This window comes from Eubalaena glacialis, chromosome 2 (assembly GCF_028564815.1).
Source record: "Eubalaena glacialis isolate mEubGla1 chromosome 2, mEubGla1.1.hap2.+ XY, whole genome shotgun sequence".
Lineage (NCBI taxonomy): Eukaryota > Metazoa > Chordata > Mammalia > Artiodactyla > Balaenidae > Eubalaena > Eubalaena glacialis.
This window is the reverse complement of record NC_083717.1, coordinates 112,218,099-112,237,824: the sequence shown is the minus strand read 5'-3', so window position 1 is coordinate 112,237,824 and position 19,726 is coordinate 112,218,099. Positions and strand designations below refer to the sequence as shown.

Sequence of the window (19,726 nt, the reverse complement as noted above, 5' to 3'; positions counted from 1 at the left end):
GGGAAATGTGTTCAGTAAATTGGTAACTTGGATCAATGATTTAATCCGGATGTAAAAGGGGTAGGGCCAAGAAGTCTCAAAATTAATTCTTTCAAGGGAAGTTGCTTTGGTAGATAACTGGGGAGCTCCGGCCACTGATAAGAAGGTGTGAGAAAGTAGTTTAATAACGAAAGGCTCATTCTGTGCAGTGGATGTTGGTTGCTTAATTAACAGTCCCTTTCTCCTTAATGCTGCCATCATTGTTCCCAGCAACCACAGGGTGGTTGCTTTCATCTTCATAGAAGATGTTGATCTCCAGAAAGACAATTTTCCCAGGGGATTAGAGAAAGTTCTCTTTAGGGGGAAAGCCACAAGATGAGGAAGGAAAGGAGAACCATCTCACTCCTCACAGCCCTGAAACTGACTTAGATAAATGAAAAGTATGTAGGGGGAGAGAAAAAATGAAGAGAGAAGGCTACCTGGAGTTTCCGTAGGCCACCTGAAGTTGGAGATAGAAACTCTATTTCTATATTAATCTGCCCTCTTAATGCCTACTTCAAATCTTGCAAGTTTCATCTCCCTTTATATGCCTCCTAACAGCACACTGCATGTCCAAAAAGCTTCCTTAGAATTAGTATCACTTCTAGAAATTTGTTTGGGCCTAAGAAACTGAGGATCAAGCAAAACAGAATGAGGCATAATTTTTTAGTTAATTTACTTATGTCACTGAACGATTGTTTTTAACATAGTCTAAAACATTCTCCAAAGAATATTCCACTGTATGATATTAATAAATAACATACCCAAAAAGAGTTTGATGGTCAAATAGGTTTGAGGATTACAGGGTTAATAATGAATTATATAGATTTCTTTGTGTACACTTGCTCCGAGCCTTTAATAAACTAATGTATATTATATATCAAGATGGGCTACTTGGTGAGCAGTAATTCCCAAGCATATTCTCAAAGCATAATGACACAATAGTGATTTAAGGAACACATTTTAAGAGATGCCGATTATTTCTCAGCCAGGTGATTTCACTATTTGGAAGGTTCCTTCTATAGTTTTCACCATGAGCACACCACAGGGAGACATCATGGGGCAGTGAAATGACACGTCAGTCAGGAGACCTGGATTCTAGTCCTCCTAGCTCTTCTTTTTTTTTTTTTAAAGCTTATTTATTTATTTATTTATTCATTTATTGATTGATTGATTGATTGCTGTGTTGGGTCTTCGTTTCTGTGCCAGGGCTTTTTCCAGTTGCGGCGAGCAGGGGCCACTCTTCATCGCGGTGCGCGGGCCTCTCACTATCGCGGCCTCTCTTGTTGCGGAGCACAGGCTCCAGACGCGCAGGCTCAGTAGTTGTGGCTCACGGGCCTAGTTGCTCTGTGGCATGTGGGATCTTCCCAGACCAGGGCCCGAACCCGTGTCCCCTGCATTGGCAGGCAGATTCTCAACCACTGCGCCACCAGGGAAGCCCCCTCCTAGCTCTTCTTACTAGCAGTGGCAATAGTAGTAATTTGCTAGGCCTCAATCTTATCATCTGGAAAATTGGAGAATAGAGGCTTTACTATGTTTGCAGGGCAACAGTTGGGAATCAAATGAAAATTTTGAAATAACACAAATATAAGTTGGTGGCTGTTGTGATGCCTGGGCTGAGAAATACCTTATCTTGTTTGTTTGGATGATGCCTCAGGGCAGCACCGCCTCCTTTTGTTCTTTATCTACTCTTTACAGAAACAACAAAAGTCAGAATGCCTGTTTTGTATAAGGCACTGTTTACATTGATTCTAGAAGAACTATGCTGAGGTTCATAGCAATCCTCTGGAAATGCTTAAATTCCCTAGCTAGGTATGGTGCCATCACTTAGGGATATCGTGTAAATGCATAACTCACTTTGGCTGTCTGGACAAGCTCAGTCTGACAGTCCTTTTTGCCTCTTATTTATGCTCATTAATGAATGATTTCCTTGTTAAATGGGCCAGTGGAGCAAAATCTATGCCTTCAGGAGCAGAATTTGCTGTCGGGCATATCTGCCTATTGCTTCTGTGAATTCTACTTTCTTCCTTTAAGACCTGGTTTTGTAACTACCTTCCCAAAGATAAGAGCTAGCATTGGTTTGGGTCACTTTAGAATAGCCCTGGACATTTTCAGACTGGGAATTATCCACCTTTGTTGTCTAAGGGTGTTATCAAACCAACACCGGAAGAGGATGTGTTTCCAGAGACATTTGAGTTTGGCAATTGTTGAAGCATATGTTTTTTGGTTTTTTAAAAATAAATGTATTTACTATTTATTTATTTTTGGCTGTGTTGGGTCTTCGTTGCTGCACGCGGGCTTTCTCTAGTTGTGGTGAGCGGGGGCTACTCTTTGTTGCGGTGCGTGGGCTTTTCATTGCAGTGGCTTCTCTTGTTGCAGAGCACTGGCTCTAGGCGCATGGGCTTCAGTAGTTGTGGCTCGCAGGCTCTAGAGCGCAGGCTCAGTAGTTGTGGTGCACGGGCTTAGTTGCTCCGTGGCATGTGGGATCTTCCTGGACCAGGGCTCGAACCTGTGTCCCCTGCATTGGCAGGCAGATTCTTAACCACTGCGCCGCCAAGGAAGTCCCGAAGCATATGTTCTTGAAAGAGGTGGGTCAGGCAAACAAACTAAGTTGGGAGTCAAGGGCATAGCATACTAGAATACCAGAGCAAACATGGTTGTAGTACAGCTTGAATAATAAGGCCATTCATAGCAATTACTCTGTACCAGGCACAGAGTAATGCACTATACACTTCCCATGGATTAACTCCTTTAAATCTCATCATAGCACGATGGGGATGTGCCATTATTAGCCTGATTCTACATAGGAGGCAAGCAGCAAATTTACGATGCCTACTCCAGGTTTCTGTTTCCAAGGATAGTAAGTGATGTCCCGATATAATGTACATATCTGGCAATTTATCTATACTACCCATAGTTCTGGGGTGACCCTCCTGGCTATAGTTGATTGGTTCCTGGATAGATACCTGACTCAAATGCAGCCAATTCATTGGATAGTCATATACTCTCAAGAATCTGAATTGGGAGTCATAGAGATATGAGTCTCTATAAAAGCTCTAGGGATGAGGCAGCCATTTTGCATCACGTGCCAGTAGGTGAGAAAGTAGAAGGAGCTCTTCTACTGAGCGAGGCAGAGAAGAAAAGAGCCACGTGATGCTAAGAAATGAAAAGACTGGTTAAACACTCCAACTCTGGGGTCTGACAGGCTAGGGTTCTAATCTGGACTCTGTTATTTGTGAACATGGACAAATTACCTAACTGCTCTAGGACTCAATTTCCTCATCTTTAAGGTAGTAGGATGGTATCGCCATCAGGTGAATTGCCCAGCACAGTGCCTGGCACAGGATAAGCACTCACAAAAGAATAGCTATTATCATTACTATTACTATTTCTGATGGCTTTTCAGTGCTCCTAAGTCTTGACTTTACTTAATCCCCTTTTCTAAGATGCCATCATCTCTGTGTCCTTATCATAACCCTCCTTTTACTAGAATGAGACTTGATGGAAACGCATGAGTTGTCACGCAGCACAGTGATAACTAACCCTCTCCTTCACTTTTTAAAAATAGACTTTATTTTTACAGCAAATTTGAGCAGAAGGTATGGAGATTTCCCATATACTCCCACCCCACACGTGCACAGCCTCCCCCATTACCAACCTCCTCCGAAGTGGGACATTTGTTACAATTGATGAACCACTGTCAACACATCATTATTGCCCAAAGTCCATAGTTTACATTAAGGTTCACTCTTGGTGTTTTTCATTCTATGGGTTTGGACAAATTAGTAATGACATGTATCCATCATTATAGTATCATACAGAGTAGTTTCACTGCTCTAAAACCCTCTGTGCTCCATCTATTCATCCCTCCCTCCCCACAACCCCTTGCAGCCCCTGATCTTTTTACTGTCTTTATGGTTTTGCCTTTTCCAAAATGTCATATAGTTGGAATCACATAGTATGAAGCCTTTTCAGATTGGTTTCTTTCACTTAGTAATATGCTTTTGAGCTTCCTCCATGTCTTTTCATGGCTTAATATCTTATTTCTTTTTAGCACTGAATAATATTCCATTGTTCAGATGTACCATGGTTTAGTTACCCATTCACCTACTGAAGGGCATCTTGGTTGCTTCCAAGATTCGGTAATTATGAATAAAGCGGATATAAATATCCATGATTGGGTTTTTGTGTGGCCATAAATTTTCAGCTTATTTCAGTAAATACCAAGTAGTACCACTGCTGGATCGTGTGCTAAGAGTATGTTTAGTTTTGTAGGAAATTTCCAAACTGTCTCCCGAAGTGGCTGTACCATTTTGCATTCCCACCAGCACTGAATGAGAGTTCCTGTTAATTTATATCTTCATTTGGCATTGTCAGTGCTCTGGATTTAGCCACAACCCTTCCCTTTTAAGACCAGCTCTTTACAGCATGGTCCGGGGCATGTATAGGATTTGTTCTTCATAGAATCACAACAAAAGGAAGACGTATAAGACAATATAAATCATTCACTTTCCCACCATTCCATTTCCTTCTCTCCTCATCAGGTGTGGCAATCTAGCATCAACAATTTATTATATCTTCACTGTGTACTGCACTGAACTGTGTGTGTGTGTGTGTGTGTGTGTGTGTGTGAGTGAGTGGGGAGCCCTGCTCCTGGACAGAGGAGCTGATGGATTGGTAGGAAAAAAAAGGTAGCAAACTCCAAACAGTAAAAACCCTTACGACAGTATATATCAAATACGATATGGTTCTTTAGAGACTAGTGACTCTTAAATGAGGGTCTACAGGCATATAAAAAAACAAACAAACCCAAACCGAAAACAAAAACAAAAAGACAGATTTCCCATCCTGACTCCCAAAATTTCAAGTTCAGACAGTCTGAGGATGGTGATGGTAAATATTTAAAGAGCTCCTCAGAGAGTTTTGTTTTGCCCCAGATTTCAGAACCACCCTACGGATTACAAGTACAGTTAGGATTTCTGGAGTTCAGAGTTGTCAAGGATGCCTTGATAGGAGGTTGAAAGTTAGAGCTGAATCTTAGAAGGTATGAGATAGAGAAACAAAAGGGGGAAACATTCCAGACAAGGAGGAGCATATGCAGGGAATTTGGAATCTCCATGGTATCCGTTAAGGGGTGGGAGGTGGGTGAAGTAACAAGACCTATGAAACAGGAGCAGTAGGTCCAAAAGGGAGAACCACTGAGGCGAAGTATCATGCTTACATTCTGCATCTACATTTGCAGAGTGAACATCAGCTTGGCCTATTTTTGCAGCAGTCTTTCGCAAGGTGGGTGGAGCAGTACTCCTGCTGGTCCTGGTGGTAAAGCTAGGTAGCCTCTAGTTAGCTCTGAGGAGGTCTCATTTCTACTCCTAGTCTCCGCTGTTAGTGCCATAAAGCATAACCAGTCCCAAGTGAGAGGAGAGGACCGGTGGTGTTTGCTGAAGTGCCACCTCATCTTTGCAGGGAAGTTCTGGATCGGCTGGTTCAAGACACCTGGAAAAGTCACTTCAGTCCAACATGAGCCCAGCCTCGGGCTTGGTGATGGTCTCCAGGAAGTTGGCAGCTCAGCTGACTCATGACTTGGTTATGTGACTGAACCCTCTTCTACAGGAAAGGTTTATGGAGGATAGAGGAGTCTTAGCTCAGGAAGGCTTCTGAGAAACTAGAATGACGTTAACAGAAATATTGGCCATGTGTCTTTGTTATACATAGCTCCACAGTGAACACAGGCCTGCCAGCTTCCTTCTTCCCAGGAACCAGCAACCTGTACACTGATCTGATGTGGAGTCTGTCTTTTCTGAGGGATCTCTTCCTCTGGGACCTGGCCTCCCACAACTTTGCCCCATGTGCTCTTCTCTGTGTTACCCCCGAGTCTGGACATGGTCTGTCAACTTTTCCCTTGTCAGGTCTTGCCTATCCTGTGTCCTTTGATGTCAAGCCCAGACTGAATCTATGCAGAGTGAATCCTACAGCAAATATAGCAAAAGCTATAGCAAATTCCATAGTGTTTGGGGCTGTGACTGCTCTCTGAATCAAAATATTGAGGGCCCAAGGACTTACATTGTCAACCATGATTGGAATTTCTGATACCCACTGCCCTTTGTGGCCATCTGAACACAGAGCTTCTAGAGACATCCTACCTCAGCTGAAGTCCCATGGTGAAAATTTCTTGTTTTGTGGTATGGAGGGAGGGGAGAAATGGTTTTTGAGTAGAGGGCCTTCCAGGCCCTATAGCCCTTAGGTCATCCTCTGTGAGGAGACTCTTGTTGTCAATGAGTTTGATGTGTAGTGTTTGCCAGCACTGACAGATTCAGACTCAGGTATTCTTCATCTCCAATGTTCAGGTACGATCTGCCTCATTGTTACTGTCCTCCCCACCTCACACAATCCTCACACAAAGGACTGCAACAGACAGTAGTCCTATAATCCAGAACTTCAGTGAGCCATACTCTCTTATTAGAAGTGAAGACAAGAACATTTGCTATGTGAGCACTGTTTTTTTCTCCCGCTCTGTGTGCACAGACCTGATGTCATTGCTGGGGAGCCCTGGGCTGGGTGTGTACTCAGGTGACTCATGAGGAAGAAACTTTCCTCTGGGGAGCATCATCTTTCTCACAAAGCATAAAGTAGTCACTAGTATTAGACTTACAGGACACTTACCAGGCCTTTTTTGAATAAACTGTGTCACTGAACGAGTGAGTCCACATTAGTGGAACAAGTCAGAGTTCTCCAGAAGTATTTGTGGTAACTGTTTAGAAGTGTGATGGACCTCCATGCTAAGTAGTGAAGAATCTCACTGTGCCAGTTCACTGGGCCACATCTCTGAGGGGCCCAGCACAGATGGGACCTCTGAGGGGTATTCCATGAGGCGCTACAAAGGCATATGAGTTCCTTGAAGTGCCATGAAGGTGAAGGCCTCAACTGTCTTGTTCATCATGGTGTCCTCGGTGCCTGTAGTGGTTGCTCAATAAATCCATGTTGGATGAATGAATTGATTGTCTTTGATGGACCAAGTATGGCGCTAGTAGTGTGAGTTGGCTAAGATATGGGTGCTGTCCTTGAAGAGTTCTCAGGCTACTATGTATGGCAAATAGTAGGAGAAAAAACCAATATATAATGTAGTAATTGATGTATATAAAGGTCCCAAGGGAGTCCAAGGAGGGAGTTAATTGTGTTGGGGGGCATGCAGGTGGATCAGGGCTTTATGCAAGAGGCAGACTTGACAGGGACATGTGAAAAAGGTTGAGAAACATTAAACAGTCAGAAAGACTTCATGCTTCACCAAAGGAATGGGAGATGAGATGGATCTTGAAGGATGTGTGGGGGAGAGAAGAACAACGCAAGCATGATTTCTATTGCTGAGGAACTCTCTGTAAAAGGGAGGGGCAAATCTCTGTGAAGGGACATTAGAAAGCATGTGTTACAGGATGTTACAATGGGACCATTCTTGCCTCTGTTTTGACTGAGGTACCAACTTGATAATTATCAGCTGCCAAAGGGAGTAAGAAACAAAATCTGCCACCTGCACACCCTCTGTAGATTTATGGAAGAAATAACTCTGAGGATGTGTTTCATGTCTCCCAACCCCCTCAGCCAGATCAAGGACTTTTCAGGGCAAGGCTGCCGTAAATGTCGCCCCATGTCCTGTGGACTAGACGAAGGCCACTTGGGAGAGAGATGAGATGGAGCCATCTTGGCTCCTGTCCAAAAGAGGTACTGTCTTGAGAGGAGAGGAGAAACTCCATCAAAAGGGGCCAGAGATGCATTGCCCAATGCCCAGGGGATGAGGAAGGAGCTGTAAGAGGTTACCAAGAATACAGATGTATTCACCAGGTCAAAGGGGCTGCGGGGGAGATGAGCCTAGCAGGAGACCCATGAAGAGCTACAAAAACACTTTATGAGAGAAAGAGTTCACCTGCCCAGGGACACCAACACTAGCAAGTGCCAGGCCCAGAGAGCACAGCTATCCAGACAAGGAAGTACTGTCCAATCCCCACCGCTCTCCCCACTCCTCCTCTCTTTTAGGTATGATGGTGAGGGAGTGAGGAAGATCATGAAGTGGTAGGCTGAAGTGTCAACCCTCCTCCCCCACTGTGGACTCCCAGCCTGAGACAGACCTGAGGAGAGGGGATTCAATACTAAGTTGAGTTCAGCCTCTTGATTATTACACAGGACTGGACATTATCATGACCAAAGTGAGAATGTCTTTGTGGCTTAAAGTGGCTCTAATACTATTCTATTACCTAGGAGTGAGCAAAAATGCCACAATACTTGCCAAGGTTTTTAACTAGGGGCAGGAAAAGTTAACCCCCTGAAAAATCGTTACCGGACAATGGGAAACACCTACACTGTCGGTGGGAATGTAAATTGGTGCAGTCACTATGGAGAACAGTATGAAGATTCCTTAAAAAACTAAAAATAGAACTATCATATGATCCAGCAATCCCACTCCTAGGCATATATCTGAACAAAACTCTTAATTCGAAAAGATACGTACACCCCAATGTTCATAGCAGCGCAATTTACAAGAGCCAAGACATGGAAACAACCTAAATGTCCATCAACAGATGAATGGATAAAGAAGATGTGGTATATATACACAATGGAATATTACACAGCCATAAAAAAGAACGAAAAAATGCCATTTGTAGCAACATGGATGGACCTAGAGATTATCATGCTAAGTGAAGTAAGTCAGATAAAGACAAATATCATGTGATTATCACTTATATGTGGAATCTAAAAAAATGATACAAATGAACTTACTTACAAAACAGAAACAGACTCACAGACATAGAAAACAAACTTATGGTTACCAAAGGGGAAAGGAGGTGGAAGGGATAAATTAGGAGTCTGGGATAAGTAGACACAAACTACTGTATATAAAATAGATAAACAACAAGGTCCTACTGTATAGCACAGGGAACTATATTCAATATCTTATAATAACCTATAATGGAAAAGAATCTGCAAAATTATGTATCTATATCTGTACATATCTGAATCACTTTGCTCTACACCAGAAACTAACATAATGTTGTAAATCAACTATACTTCAACAACAACAACAAAAAAAAAAAAGAGAGAGAGAGAGACAATGGGAGACAAAACCAATTCCGAATACATTATGAGTCATACTTATTCAATATGCCAATTACATATGCAAATGGTGTTTGGCACACAGCAAGTGTTCAATAAATACCTTTTTACTGAGTAATGTCCGCAAGGTTTAATGATTGCACCAGAACTCTCTACGTGGAGACATAGAAGTCACAAGAGCACCAAAAGTCAAACCTAGACGTTGTACTTCGGGTTGCTATGAACTCTTTAAGGGTGGTTAACTACTTGACCTCACACAAAAAGTCACGATTACAGAGGGACATCAGTGACCTCATGGCACTCTGAATGGAGTATCCAGGGAGCCAAAGTCCATAGATGATGTCCCTTTGTAGAAGACAACTAAAGACCAATGACTCCTGCTTTTCTTTGTCCATAGAAAACACACAAAAGTTGTTTTAAATCTCTTCACAAGTGAGGATGCAATGCTACCTTAGGATTGGCTTGAACATGCTTACTTTGCAATTGATAGAAGATAAGAGGATAAGACCTTCTCCGAGGTTTCAGCAAAGGAGAACATGGCGACATGGCTCATCAATTCGTTCTGCCCTCCTCCCACATTGCCTTCTTCTATCCTGCAGAGGCTGGAAGTCTAAAAACTACATTTTCTCAACTCCCTGCAAGCTAGGCTTCCTGAAGTGATTCTAATTTGACCAATTAGTGGCACTCATGTAGATCTGGAGTACAGACATGGGTCATGAGCCATGCTTCTGCTGCTTCTGAGGGCCAAAAAGCATGTGGAGGCAATTGGCCTTTCCAGAGTCTATTACTTACATGGGTGATGAGAGGCAGAGTGTGGGGCATTCATCCATACTGTAGCAGGTGTGTTGTGATCTGGAGCTGGCAGCAGTGGAGGATTCCATGTCTTGGCACCTTCCTGGTTGCTGTGGCAGTGGTGTAGTTCTGGTGGAGGTAGCTTCCTCGTTGTAGAAGAGGCAGCAGCTCCCTTGATGGGCCGGTTCTGCAGTGTGCTTCAGGAATCTTTCCTGACAGCTCAACCTAGAGTCTGTTCCTTCCCGTCCCAGTGATTCTATAAGGCATTTAATAAATCCCTTCCTACTTAAACTAGTTAGAAAGGATTATGTTCTCTACCACTGAACCCCAATGGATGCAGCATGGCATGTAAAGAAAAATACAGAAAACAAAATCAAAATATGTCTGAGAAGATAAACACAGGGAGGAATAAGTGTAAGAAAGAACTGTTTTATCTAGAGGTGGTGGGTAACATTTATCTCTTCATCCATTTATTCATTCATTCCATATTTTTTGAGGGCTTCCATATCCCAGACACTGGGAGCAGCAAGCCATTCACTGAGGGGGAAAAAAATGGGATCCTGTATTCATGGTGCTCAAGGTCTCATGGATTCTTCTTCTTTTTCTCCCCTATTCTCTCTCTCTATCTAGCTGAGAACATTGACTTATACTTCTTTTCATTTAGTGATCAGATAGTTGAGTGACTTGCTTAACCAAAGAATTTGGCTCCTAGAGAGCTAAGAGCTCCAGGAGCAAAGCTTTACCCTCAACTGTCCAGCCATAAACAGTAGCGACTGAGTTTTTCCTATCAGGTACACCAGTAATTAACTAACAAATAGAACCTACAATTAATCTGTTATCTTAAGATCAGGGTTTACTCCCCACACATGGAGAACAAGTTTCTACCATCTATCAGGACAGTAGATTCTCCTCTAAGTTCTTTTACGTCAGGATGATGTGAGTGTTTGGCAGCTGTGGAGATGTATTGCTCAGATCTCCCTTTAAGAGAGAACCTGCCATGAGGCATGCTTTTAGGGCAGGTTCCTTTGGGATCTGCCTCAGCTTTGGAACCCATTAAGCACCGCCCAGGTGGCCCCGGCCATGACTGAGCTCAGGGGGACAAGGGCCAGTCATTTCTTCTCTGTCAGCAATCTTTGCCCCCGAACATTCTACCCAATCCTCTCTTCTGTTCCTTTCCTGTCGGGTGTCAGACCTCCATCATTGTCTGAAGACTTTCCCTACCTACTCCTGCCCTCTTTCCTCTTTCTCTTTCACAGGTCTTACCTCCAGTAAATCTCCTGGACTCTTAACTCTGTCTAGGCATCTGCTTCCTGGAGTACACAACCAGCCCACTGTGCAAAAATACCTTTTCTTTTCGGAGGTTTACCCATCTACTTCTCACTGAAGAGCTTTCCCACTTGCTTTTGTCTCTCTTTTTCTCTGAATGAAGGCTTCCATATCTGAGGCTCTGGTTATTCTAATGTAGGCCCACCTCAATCCCAGCAGTAAAGGAGGTGATAAGGGACCTTTGGAAGTAATCAGAGTAAAACAAGTAAATTAGAGGAAATATTGGGTAACTGGCATTTGGCTCAAAAACATCCCTGACCCTGGTACAGCTTGGGAGAGTCCTGGGCTGCCCGTCATGGAGCCGGATCTTCTGTTGTGACGAGAACAGTCCCCAGTGGGCACGGGTGTACAGCCTCCCCTCCAGCATGTGCTACTGGACTTGTTTGCACAGTGAAAATAAATGACCGAGTGGGAACGCCCTGCCCAACATCAGTACCCTTAGCGAGCTGCTTATTCTTAAAGGTCCAACTCATCGGTCTCCTTTGTGAAGATTTTTCTGCTCTTCCAGGGAGCACGGCCCAGTCCTTAGGTGCTCCTACTGCCAGGTGGACGCAGTTCCCGCAGTGCATGGGGATTAATTGAACACGGGACTCCTCTCTGGCTAGGCTGGGAATCTTAAGGGAGGGATGGTGTCTGTCTCAGGCATCTTAATATCCCCCTCACAGGTGTGGACCCAACACTTTGTAGGCGTCCAATAAGTGCTGGGTGAGTGGAAGGTGCCTGCCTGTCTGGAATAAGGCAATGGGCTAGACACTTGCTAGGAAGTTCTTTGGCCTGTGATTTCAGTCCCAGGCTCAGCCCCAGGGTGTTCCTGTACATCTGGCTGGTTCAGGAGTATTGGCCCTTGTTCACAGCATGGGGAACAGTAAAGAGAAAAGGTAGGAGGCCAGGCTCGGCTCCTCGCTGGGCTTCAGTTTCCTTATTTATAAAGCAGGAGATCTGGTTAGATAGCCGGTAAAGACTTTCTAGCACCATGGCTCCAGGTTTCTGTGTCTGAGGACACATAGCTATGTCATCTGCCAGCCTGTTTGCTTCCAAGGAGGATGTGTCTGAGCTGGAGATGACACCTCCCTCACTGTGACGTGAATATCCTCCATAACTGCTTGCTCAGACCAGGGAGGGAGAGGCTCTTCTGCCTATAGCAAGGAGCTGTCACTTGTGTTCAGAATGAAGGGTCATAAAGAGGAAGAACAAACATGTGTTGGGCACCTACTACGCCTGCTGCTTTCACAAATGTTATCTAGTTTTAGCTCAGTTTACAACAACTCTGCGAAGTTAATAAGATCCCTCATTTTTTTTTTTTAAAGATTGCTTTTATTAATTAATTAATTAATTTTTAATTTAATGGCCGTGTTGGGTCTTCGTTTCTGTGCGAGGGCTTTCTCCAGTTGCGGCAAGCGGGGGCCACTTCATCGCGGTGCGCGGGCCTCTTACTATCGCGGCCTCTCTTGTTGCGGAGCACAGGCTCCAGACGCGCAGGCTCAGTAATTGTGGCTCACGGGCCTAGTCGCTCCGCGGCATGTGGAATCTTCCCAGACCAGGGCTCGAACCCGTGTCCCCTGCATTGGCAGGCAGACTCTCAACCACTGCGCCACCAGGGAAGCCCAAGATCCCTCATTTTAAAGGTGGAGAAATGAGACTCAGTGGTTTAAACAAAATTGCCTTAGATCACACAGCTAGTGAACTAGTAGAGGTGGGATTCCAAGCCAGGTGTCCAGACCTCTAGTCTGCTCCTCCTCCTGCTGGGATTCCAGGCAGATGGCAGATGCGAAGAAAGGTCCCACACTGGAAAGGCATGGAGAGTGTTGGGGAATTAGGGAGTGGTGCAGGTGGAGGCTGGAAAGCGAAGGGTTTAGAGGGGAATGGGGTGAGACAAGGCTGGCATGCTAGAGTGGGCATGCACATCAGCCAGGGACGGTGAACTTGCTGTAACTGTGTGCACCAGGGAACCATGGACAGTTCTGAGGACAGATATGGCATACACAGAATTGTGTATTATGAAGGTTAACCTGGCTTTGGAGTAAAGTATGGATTGAATGGGGAAAGATGAGAGGCTTCTTAGAGAGCCTATGGAAACAGCCTTCCTCCATGATCAGTCATTCAACAGACAGAGTGCCTCTATGTACAAACCCCTGAGCTCCACACTGAAAGATACAGAGATGAAATAGATGTGAGGCCTGCCCTGAAGGAACTTATTATCTCATAGAAGTGATATATTACCAAGAGGACTATGTGGTCTTAACAGATGTTAGTGCTAAGGACTGGCTTTGCAGAGTTTCCCATTAGATGAACCCCCTCATTTTAAAGGGGTCAGAAGTGAGTTTTTGGATAGCTCTGTGTACCAAAAAAGTGGGTTTCCTTTCCTCCTGTTTGCTTGGATGTCTGAGTGTCCACCTCTCAGTATAAAAACAAATTGTGACTCACTGACTTTTCTTCTTCTCCTTTAAGCCTCCACTCTCCTTCTTGTGTGGGTTAGGGTGTCAGAGACTGCGCTCTGCTCAGTGTTTGGACTGCGGTGCAGAGCCCCCTTCCCTCCCATCTCCACCTGGAATTAAGGATCCTCCTTACTGGTTCCTCCTCCCCTGCTCCACCGAGGCCAGCACTTCTTAAATGTCCAGGTGCCCTTAGCTCACTACTGGCCTTGAATCCCTTGATCTCAGGAGATGTGGAGTGGCTCTTACTTGTGTTTTGCCTTTGGCTTAACTCATCTAATGTCTGCTACTTCGCAGGTGGCCCCCGCATTACAGCTGGACCTCACCTTCAGTCACCCTCTGGGTGCTTAACTAACAGTTCTTGGATGTTTAAATAACAGTTTTAGGAGGGACACTCCTAACTTTTAAATAGATCTCCTTTGAGTGGGACATAAAGGCAATAGAGGAAGTGACACGTTATTCTTTTATTTTTCACTTTTTCTTCTTCTCCTTTTGTATGTTTTATCCTTTCCTCTGTGCCCAGGAGAGCTGAGAGATGGAGCAGGAGTCAGGGGTGTTTATTTGCTCATCAAAATTTTATAGAACGCCCTATGCCAGACATTTTCCTCCTTGGGATTCCAGCTCCTCAGCCAGGAGCTGCCACTGGTTAGACTGGTGCCCATGCCATTAGCCCTGAGCGGCTGAGAATCATTCTTTCTTTTTCTTTAGAAGTCTCCCTCTTTTCCCAACAGCCAACTGCATCTCACACAGCAGCTACTAGGGAGGAAACCCCATGGAAAATGAACTCTGAAGCAGAGAGGAATTCCAAACTAAAAATAAACAACAGATCTTTACCCGGCTCTATACCCTGGCTGTTGCCCTTGTCGTTGACTTTTCCTTACTGAAAACTACTCAGGGACCTGAGGAAACATTTGTGCTAATACTGATATGATTGCACTTATCACTACCTGGCTCAGCGTCATTAAATATTTACAGAGTTCCACAGAGTGCGAGGTGCTCTGTTGCACTTAGTTCTATGTGGAGACTTTCACAAAATCCTGAAAATCACAATGTGGAGGAGGAAGAGCTCTGAGAATGACAAGAGCTGGGCTCTGGTCCCACTTGTGCCACTTTGCCTCAGTCTCTATGTTTTCAGAAGGGGTTGGAAAACTGAGTTTGTACTTCTGGTTTGAGATTCGGTGATCCTGACCTCACCACTTTCTTTTCACATTCTATTATCACTGTTTTTTCCTTCTTTATTTAACCATCTTTTCTCCTTGTCTCCCTTCTCTCTCCCTCCCCCATCCCCTTATCAGCCCAGCTTACCATCAACCCTGTTGCCTTAGTTTATAAGGAACAGCTTCTGGAATACAGTCTTACAAAAACACAACTGTTATTCCAAGCTCTGGAACTGAGTCCCTTTTCTCTTACCAGTACCTGAGCAAGTGGGCATTAGCACTGAGCCCCCAATCTACTTGTTTTCCTCTTAGCTGTGAACTTTGAAAAAGGATTTGGGGGAAATAAATGAAGGCAGAAATAAGCTATGTTTTGCTAGATCTTTCTGTTCTCCAGGCCTCTCTCCTTGTCATGTAGTTTACCTGGGCTGTTTGTTACAACTTCTACCCAACAGAGTAGAAAGATAAGCTTGTGATGACCAAAGGTCATTTATTAAGTTTTTAATTGATTTCTAATCAATTGGACCAATTGGGGTTTAGGGTCAGGACCCTGGAAGATTAAGGAAGGAAATGGAATGTCTCACAATACCTATTCCTAGGTATAAAAGAACCTCCAGGAAAATTTTATTCTAACAAGACAGACATCCAGGGCAATAGTCTACTCTGTGAAGGCTTCAATTAAGATGTATTTGTTTGGAGTGGAACCACAGGGGCTGGGAGGATGTCGGCTGTACTTCCCTGATGCTAGGAGGATAGCAAGGACAGGGCCACTCCACAGGGCCCTGCAGCACTAACAGCTCACCGAGTGCTAACTGCCATTTCCTCTCGCCCAGATTGCCGCATTAGCCTCCTAAACCTGTCTCCCTGGTTCTGCTCTTCTCTCCAATCTGTTTCTCACACAGCAGCCAGAGCCTTCCTGTAAAAATGCAAATCAAGTTGTGTCACCTCCGGCATGAAACTGTCCAGTGGCTTTCCACTGCATTTAGGATATAATGTGAGCACATCACATTCTTACTCTGGTCTGGTTCTTATATTCCTACTCTGTGTACAGAGCCCTTTGAAGCCTTGGTCTTCACCCACCTCTCCAGCCTCATCTCGGGCTCCCGTTCCCTTATGCAATGTGCTCCAGGCACAATGGCCTTTCTTCTGTCCCTTGAGCATGTAGAGCATGTCCCTGCCTCAGGGCCTTTGTACTTGCATCCTTTGCCACTCTGACCTCATTTCTTTGAATGGCTGCTTCCTTCCCAACCTTCTGGTCTCAGCTTAATGACACACCCACTCTGAGACCTTCTCTGACCTTATTGCTTCCTAAAATTATTGTGTTTATTTAATGATTCACTAATTTATCAACTGTTTCCTAACACTAGACTGGAAGCTTCAGAGAGTAGGCTTGTAGCTGCACGGTACACTGATATATATGCAGATATAAGTTCCTGGAACATAGTAGGTCCAGAATAAATAGTTTTGGTTGGTGTTGATAAATAATGAGACTTAACCCATTCTCCTACCCCTCCCCTCGTATTGACATGCTCTGTGGATGGGACATACCTTTCCTTTGTAAAGTGGGTTGAAGTGTCTGTTGACCTTGGAGGAAGGGCCAGTCCAGGACACACATTAGCGCACTTTTCAAGCACTTAGTTTTAGGCAGGGCTCATGCACAGCATCTAATATCATCCAAGAGGGGCAGTATGATGGCCTCCAAAGATGACCACCACCAATTCCTTCTCTCCTTGTATATACATGCCACTTCACTCATCAAGAGGTGGAAACCATTTCCCCACTCCTTGAATCTAATCAGTCTCATGATTTGTTTTGACTAATAAATAGAATGCAGCAGAAGTGATATTCTGGGACTTTTAAGCCCAGGCCCTAATAGAATTGGCAGCATCTTTTTCTTCCTTTTTGGAAGCCAGCTTCCATGTAAGAAGGCCAATACCCTGAGAATTCAATGCTTTGAGAAAGCCTGATCTATCCATGTAGAGAAGCCCCAGGGAAGAGCACCGAGGCACCAGATATATGAGTGAAAACTTGGACCTTGCAGTCCAGTCCGTGAAGGCAGCCCACGGCACTTGAAGCAGAATCTACCAACTAAGCCAAGTCAACCTACGGAATCATGAGAAATAAATCATTAGTGTTTCAAGACACAGTAAATTTGGGGGAGGTTTTTTTATGGCGCAGACAGCTAATGTTAGCTAAATCCTGAGACTTGAAGAAATTTTGAGCTTCTCAAGCTTTAATCTGCAAATAAATCATGAGGGCACATTGTTAAAAGGCCGGTTCTGATTCCGTAGGTCTGGGGTGGGGTGAAGATTCCACATTTCTCACTAGCTCCTAAATGATGCCCATACCAATGACAGAGTGCATGGACTATACTTTGAGTGGCAAGGCCAGTTCCCAGCCTCCAGGAAGTTCCATACTTAAATCATCTTAGAAAACCCCAGGTTTTCCCCATGCATATTTGAGCAAAGACCATTATGAAAAGGGTTCTGGTCAAATAAGTTCGGGGACCACCACCTACTCCATTCTGCCACTAGAGACTCACAACATATATTAGCTGTTCAAAGCTCTTAGAGCTCCTCCAGTAGAGAAATCTGTTCAAATCCATTTAGCACAATATTTTCTGAGTATTGATGATACCTGTTAATGTCTTAGAGAACTAGTGTCCTGTGGGACATACTTGGAGAAGCACAAAACCACCCTATGTTTTTGTTTTTGTTTTTTTAAATTAACTCAGCCGGTTTCTCATTGTCCCTCAATAATGAATACTTACGTTACATAGCTTTGCAATCTGGAATCTTTTTTCCTTAGATCTAACCTAATTCCTTACCTCTTGCTGCAGTGTAAGACGTCTCTATTCATTTCTCATAGAACAAGTGGACAACGCATGTCCCTGTTATGTAGCCCCTTCTGTCCTTGAAGGTCTCTCCTCATTGTCAAAGCCCCTGATCTTCCAGTTCTTTCAGTTTTTCTTTCCATTTCCCAGCACTTTTTCCAAGTTCCACCTCTTCACCAGTGGAGTGACCTTAGATTAGTTTCTTGGTATCTCAAAGTATAAATATGCCCATTTGAAGTTACATCTAGTTCGGGGGTGAGTATCAAATGAATCAATCTCTGGGAAGCACTTAGCATAAGGCCTGCAAGTCTTAATCACTCCATAAATGTCAGCTCTTGTCATCACTGTTCTGGGTCTGAGCCTCATCTCTTATAGCCCTAACTCTCCAGTGCTATGGGTATTCATGTCCCACTGAGGCTGGGAGGAGGTAAGAGACTGGGGGGACATGTGGTTGATTGAAACTCATCTAATTCCATAGTCTGATTTGAGCTGCTATTCTTAGCTGCCTTCACACTAAATCTTTCCCCTGGTACTGCTGAGCAGCTTTGGAAAGTTCAGGCTAAAGTTAGATTTTGAATCTGTGTCTCTGGAAGTCCACCCACTCCTCATCTCTGGAAGCTGTTCTTTGAGGCTGACACTGGCATTTCAAGGGTTATCTGCTATTTTTACATTTTAATCATCTCTTTGCTGAAACAAGTCACAAATCGCCCTCCAGAAGCCAGTCTCGATACTGGTAGGTTTTGCACTGAAACGTGGTTCTGAACAACATCACCTCTCCCGTTTACCCGTTTATTCCAGAGATTCCCTGTAAATAGGGTTGAATTCCTTGCTTCTCTTGTTCCTCACTTGCTTAGGAGAGAGCAGGCAGCTTTTCATCCATATTAAAAACCTATGGCACTTTTCTTTTCATTGGCTACTCTCTCCTGACATTTGCAGACCCCACTAAGAGCATCACACTGTAAGTCTCTGCTCCTGTAAAAGATGCACAGGGTAACTCAAGCTGTCCTTAGTTCTCTCTTCCTTGGCCTTAAAAGGAAGTAGCTCTGGTCACAAGACAAACTTCCTTTTCCATGAAGTAGGAGAAAAACCTGTTGGATTTTGTTTGCGTTCAAGCCTGATATGATTTCTTAGTACGTGCAGATATGACGTAGCTATTACTGTATTTCTTTGCGGCCACCAGTTGCTGTCCTTCACATAGGCTAGAACCCAAGCCAGGACAGAGGACAGCATGTGCTGTACTTGAATGCAGTGATTCAGCTTTTCTCTGTAAGGGACATCAAGGCTAGTGTTTCCATTTAACTTAGAGATGGAGGAGAACCCGACACAATAACAGCTAGGGTTTAATGTTACTCATGTGCCATGCACCGTGCTAACCAAACACTTGGCCTGTAATCTCTTCTGTTTTCTTTTTTACAGAAGATATCTAGGAATCTAAGGCTTAAAGCAAGTGACATGACTTGTCCTAGGTCACAGAGCCGCTCAGTGAAAGAGCAGAGATTCAAACCAGAGCTTGGGGAGCTCCAGAGCCTCACTTCTGTCCACTGCAAATGGGAAGTTCCCTTGGAAAGCCAGTTGGGGCTGTTCCAGAGGGGCAGTGCAGAGTTACGGACTTGGGCCGTAGGGCTGCAGGGCCCTCTTGAGGCCACTTAGCCCATTTACATGACTCCAACGAGCATATCACGTGGCCAGTCCACTAAGACATGGTGGCTCTTTTTTGTAAATAGCTGTGAGTTAAGTCATTCCACAGCCGAGCCTGACAGATCTGCTGGGTTTCATGACCCTTAGAAAGGAAACGTCAGCCTGAGGTTTCTGACTATTGGCATCGGAAAAAAAAATCTGTGTGCTGAAACTCGAACCACTGTTATTTTCTCTTTAGCTTCCCACGGATAGGAAATGAATCCAAAGAAGTTGCAACTTGAAACTGAGTGCACATATGGTGCTAGTCTTAGGACTATTGTGGATCCAAAGAAACTTTTTATTACCAGTCTTATTATAAATTTTGCTTATTACATGGATTATAAAGTAAAAAGTAGCAATGACTTTGATTTGAAGGTGGTTTAGTCCTGTTGCTG

The 19,726-nt window shown here is 44.2% G+C and overlaps 1 protein-coding gene across 5 annotated transcripts in view; it reads right to left on the bottom strand.

Moving 5' to 3' along the window:
• RASGRP1 (RAS guanyl releasing protein 1) overlaps nt 1-19,726 on the bottom strand; it is a 488,763-nt gene that overhangs the window by 103,773 nt on the left and 365,264 nt on the right. For 2 of the 5 annotated variants that reach the window (XM_061180530.1, XM_061180533.1), the window contains exon 1: nt 9,910-10,187. The exons of the other annotated variants lie outside the window; for them this stretch is intronic. In XM_061180530.1, the coding sequence (XP_061036513.1) occupies nt 9,910-9,943 (34 nt within the window). In that variant the 5' untranslated portion in view covers nt 9,944-10,187. Of the gene's footprint in view, nt 1-9,909; nt 10,188-19,726 lie in introns of those variants that run through there. 5 annotated transcript variants of the gene reach the window in all.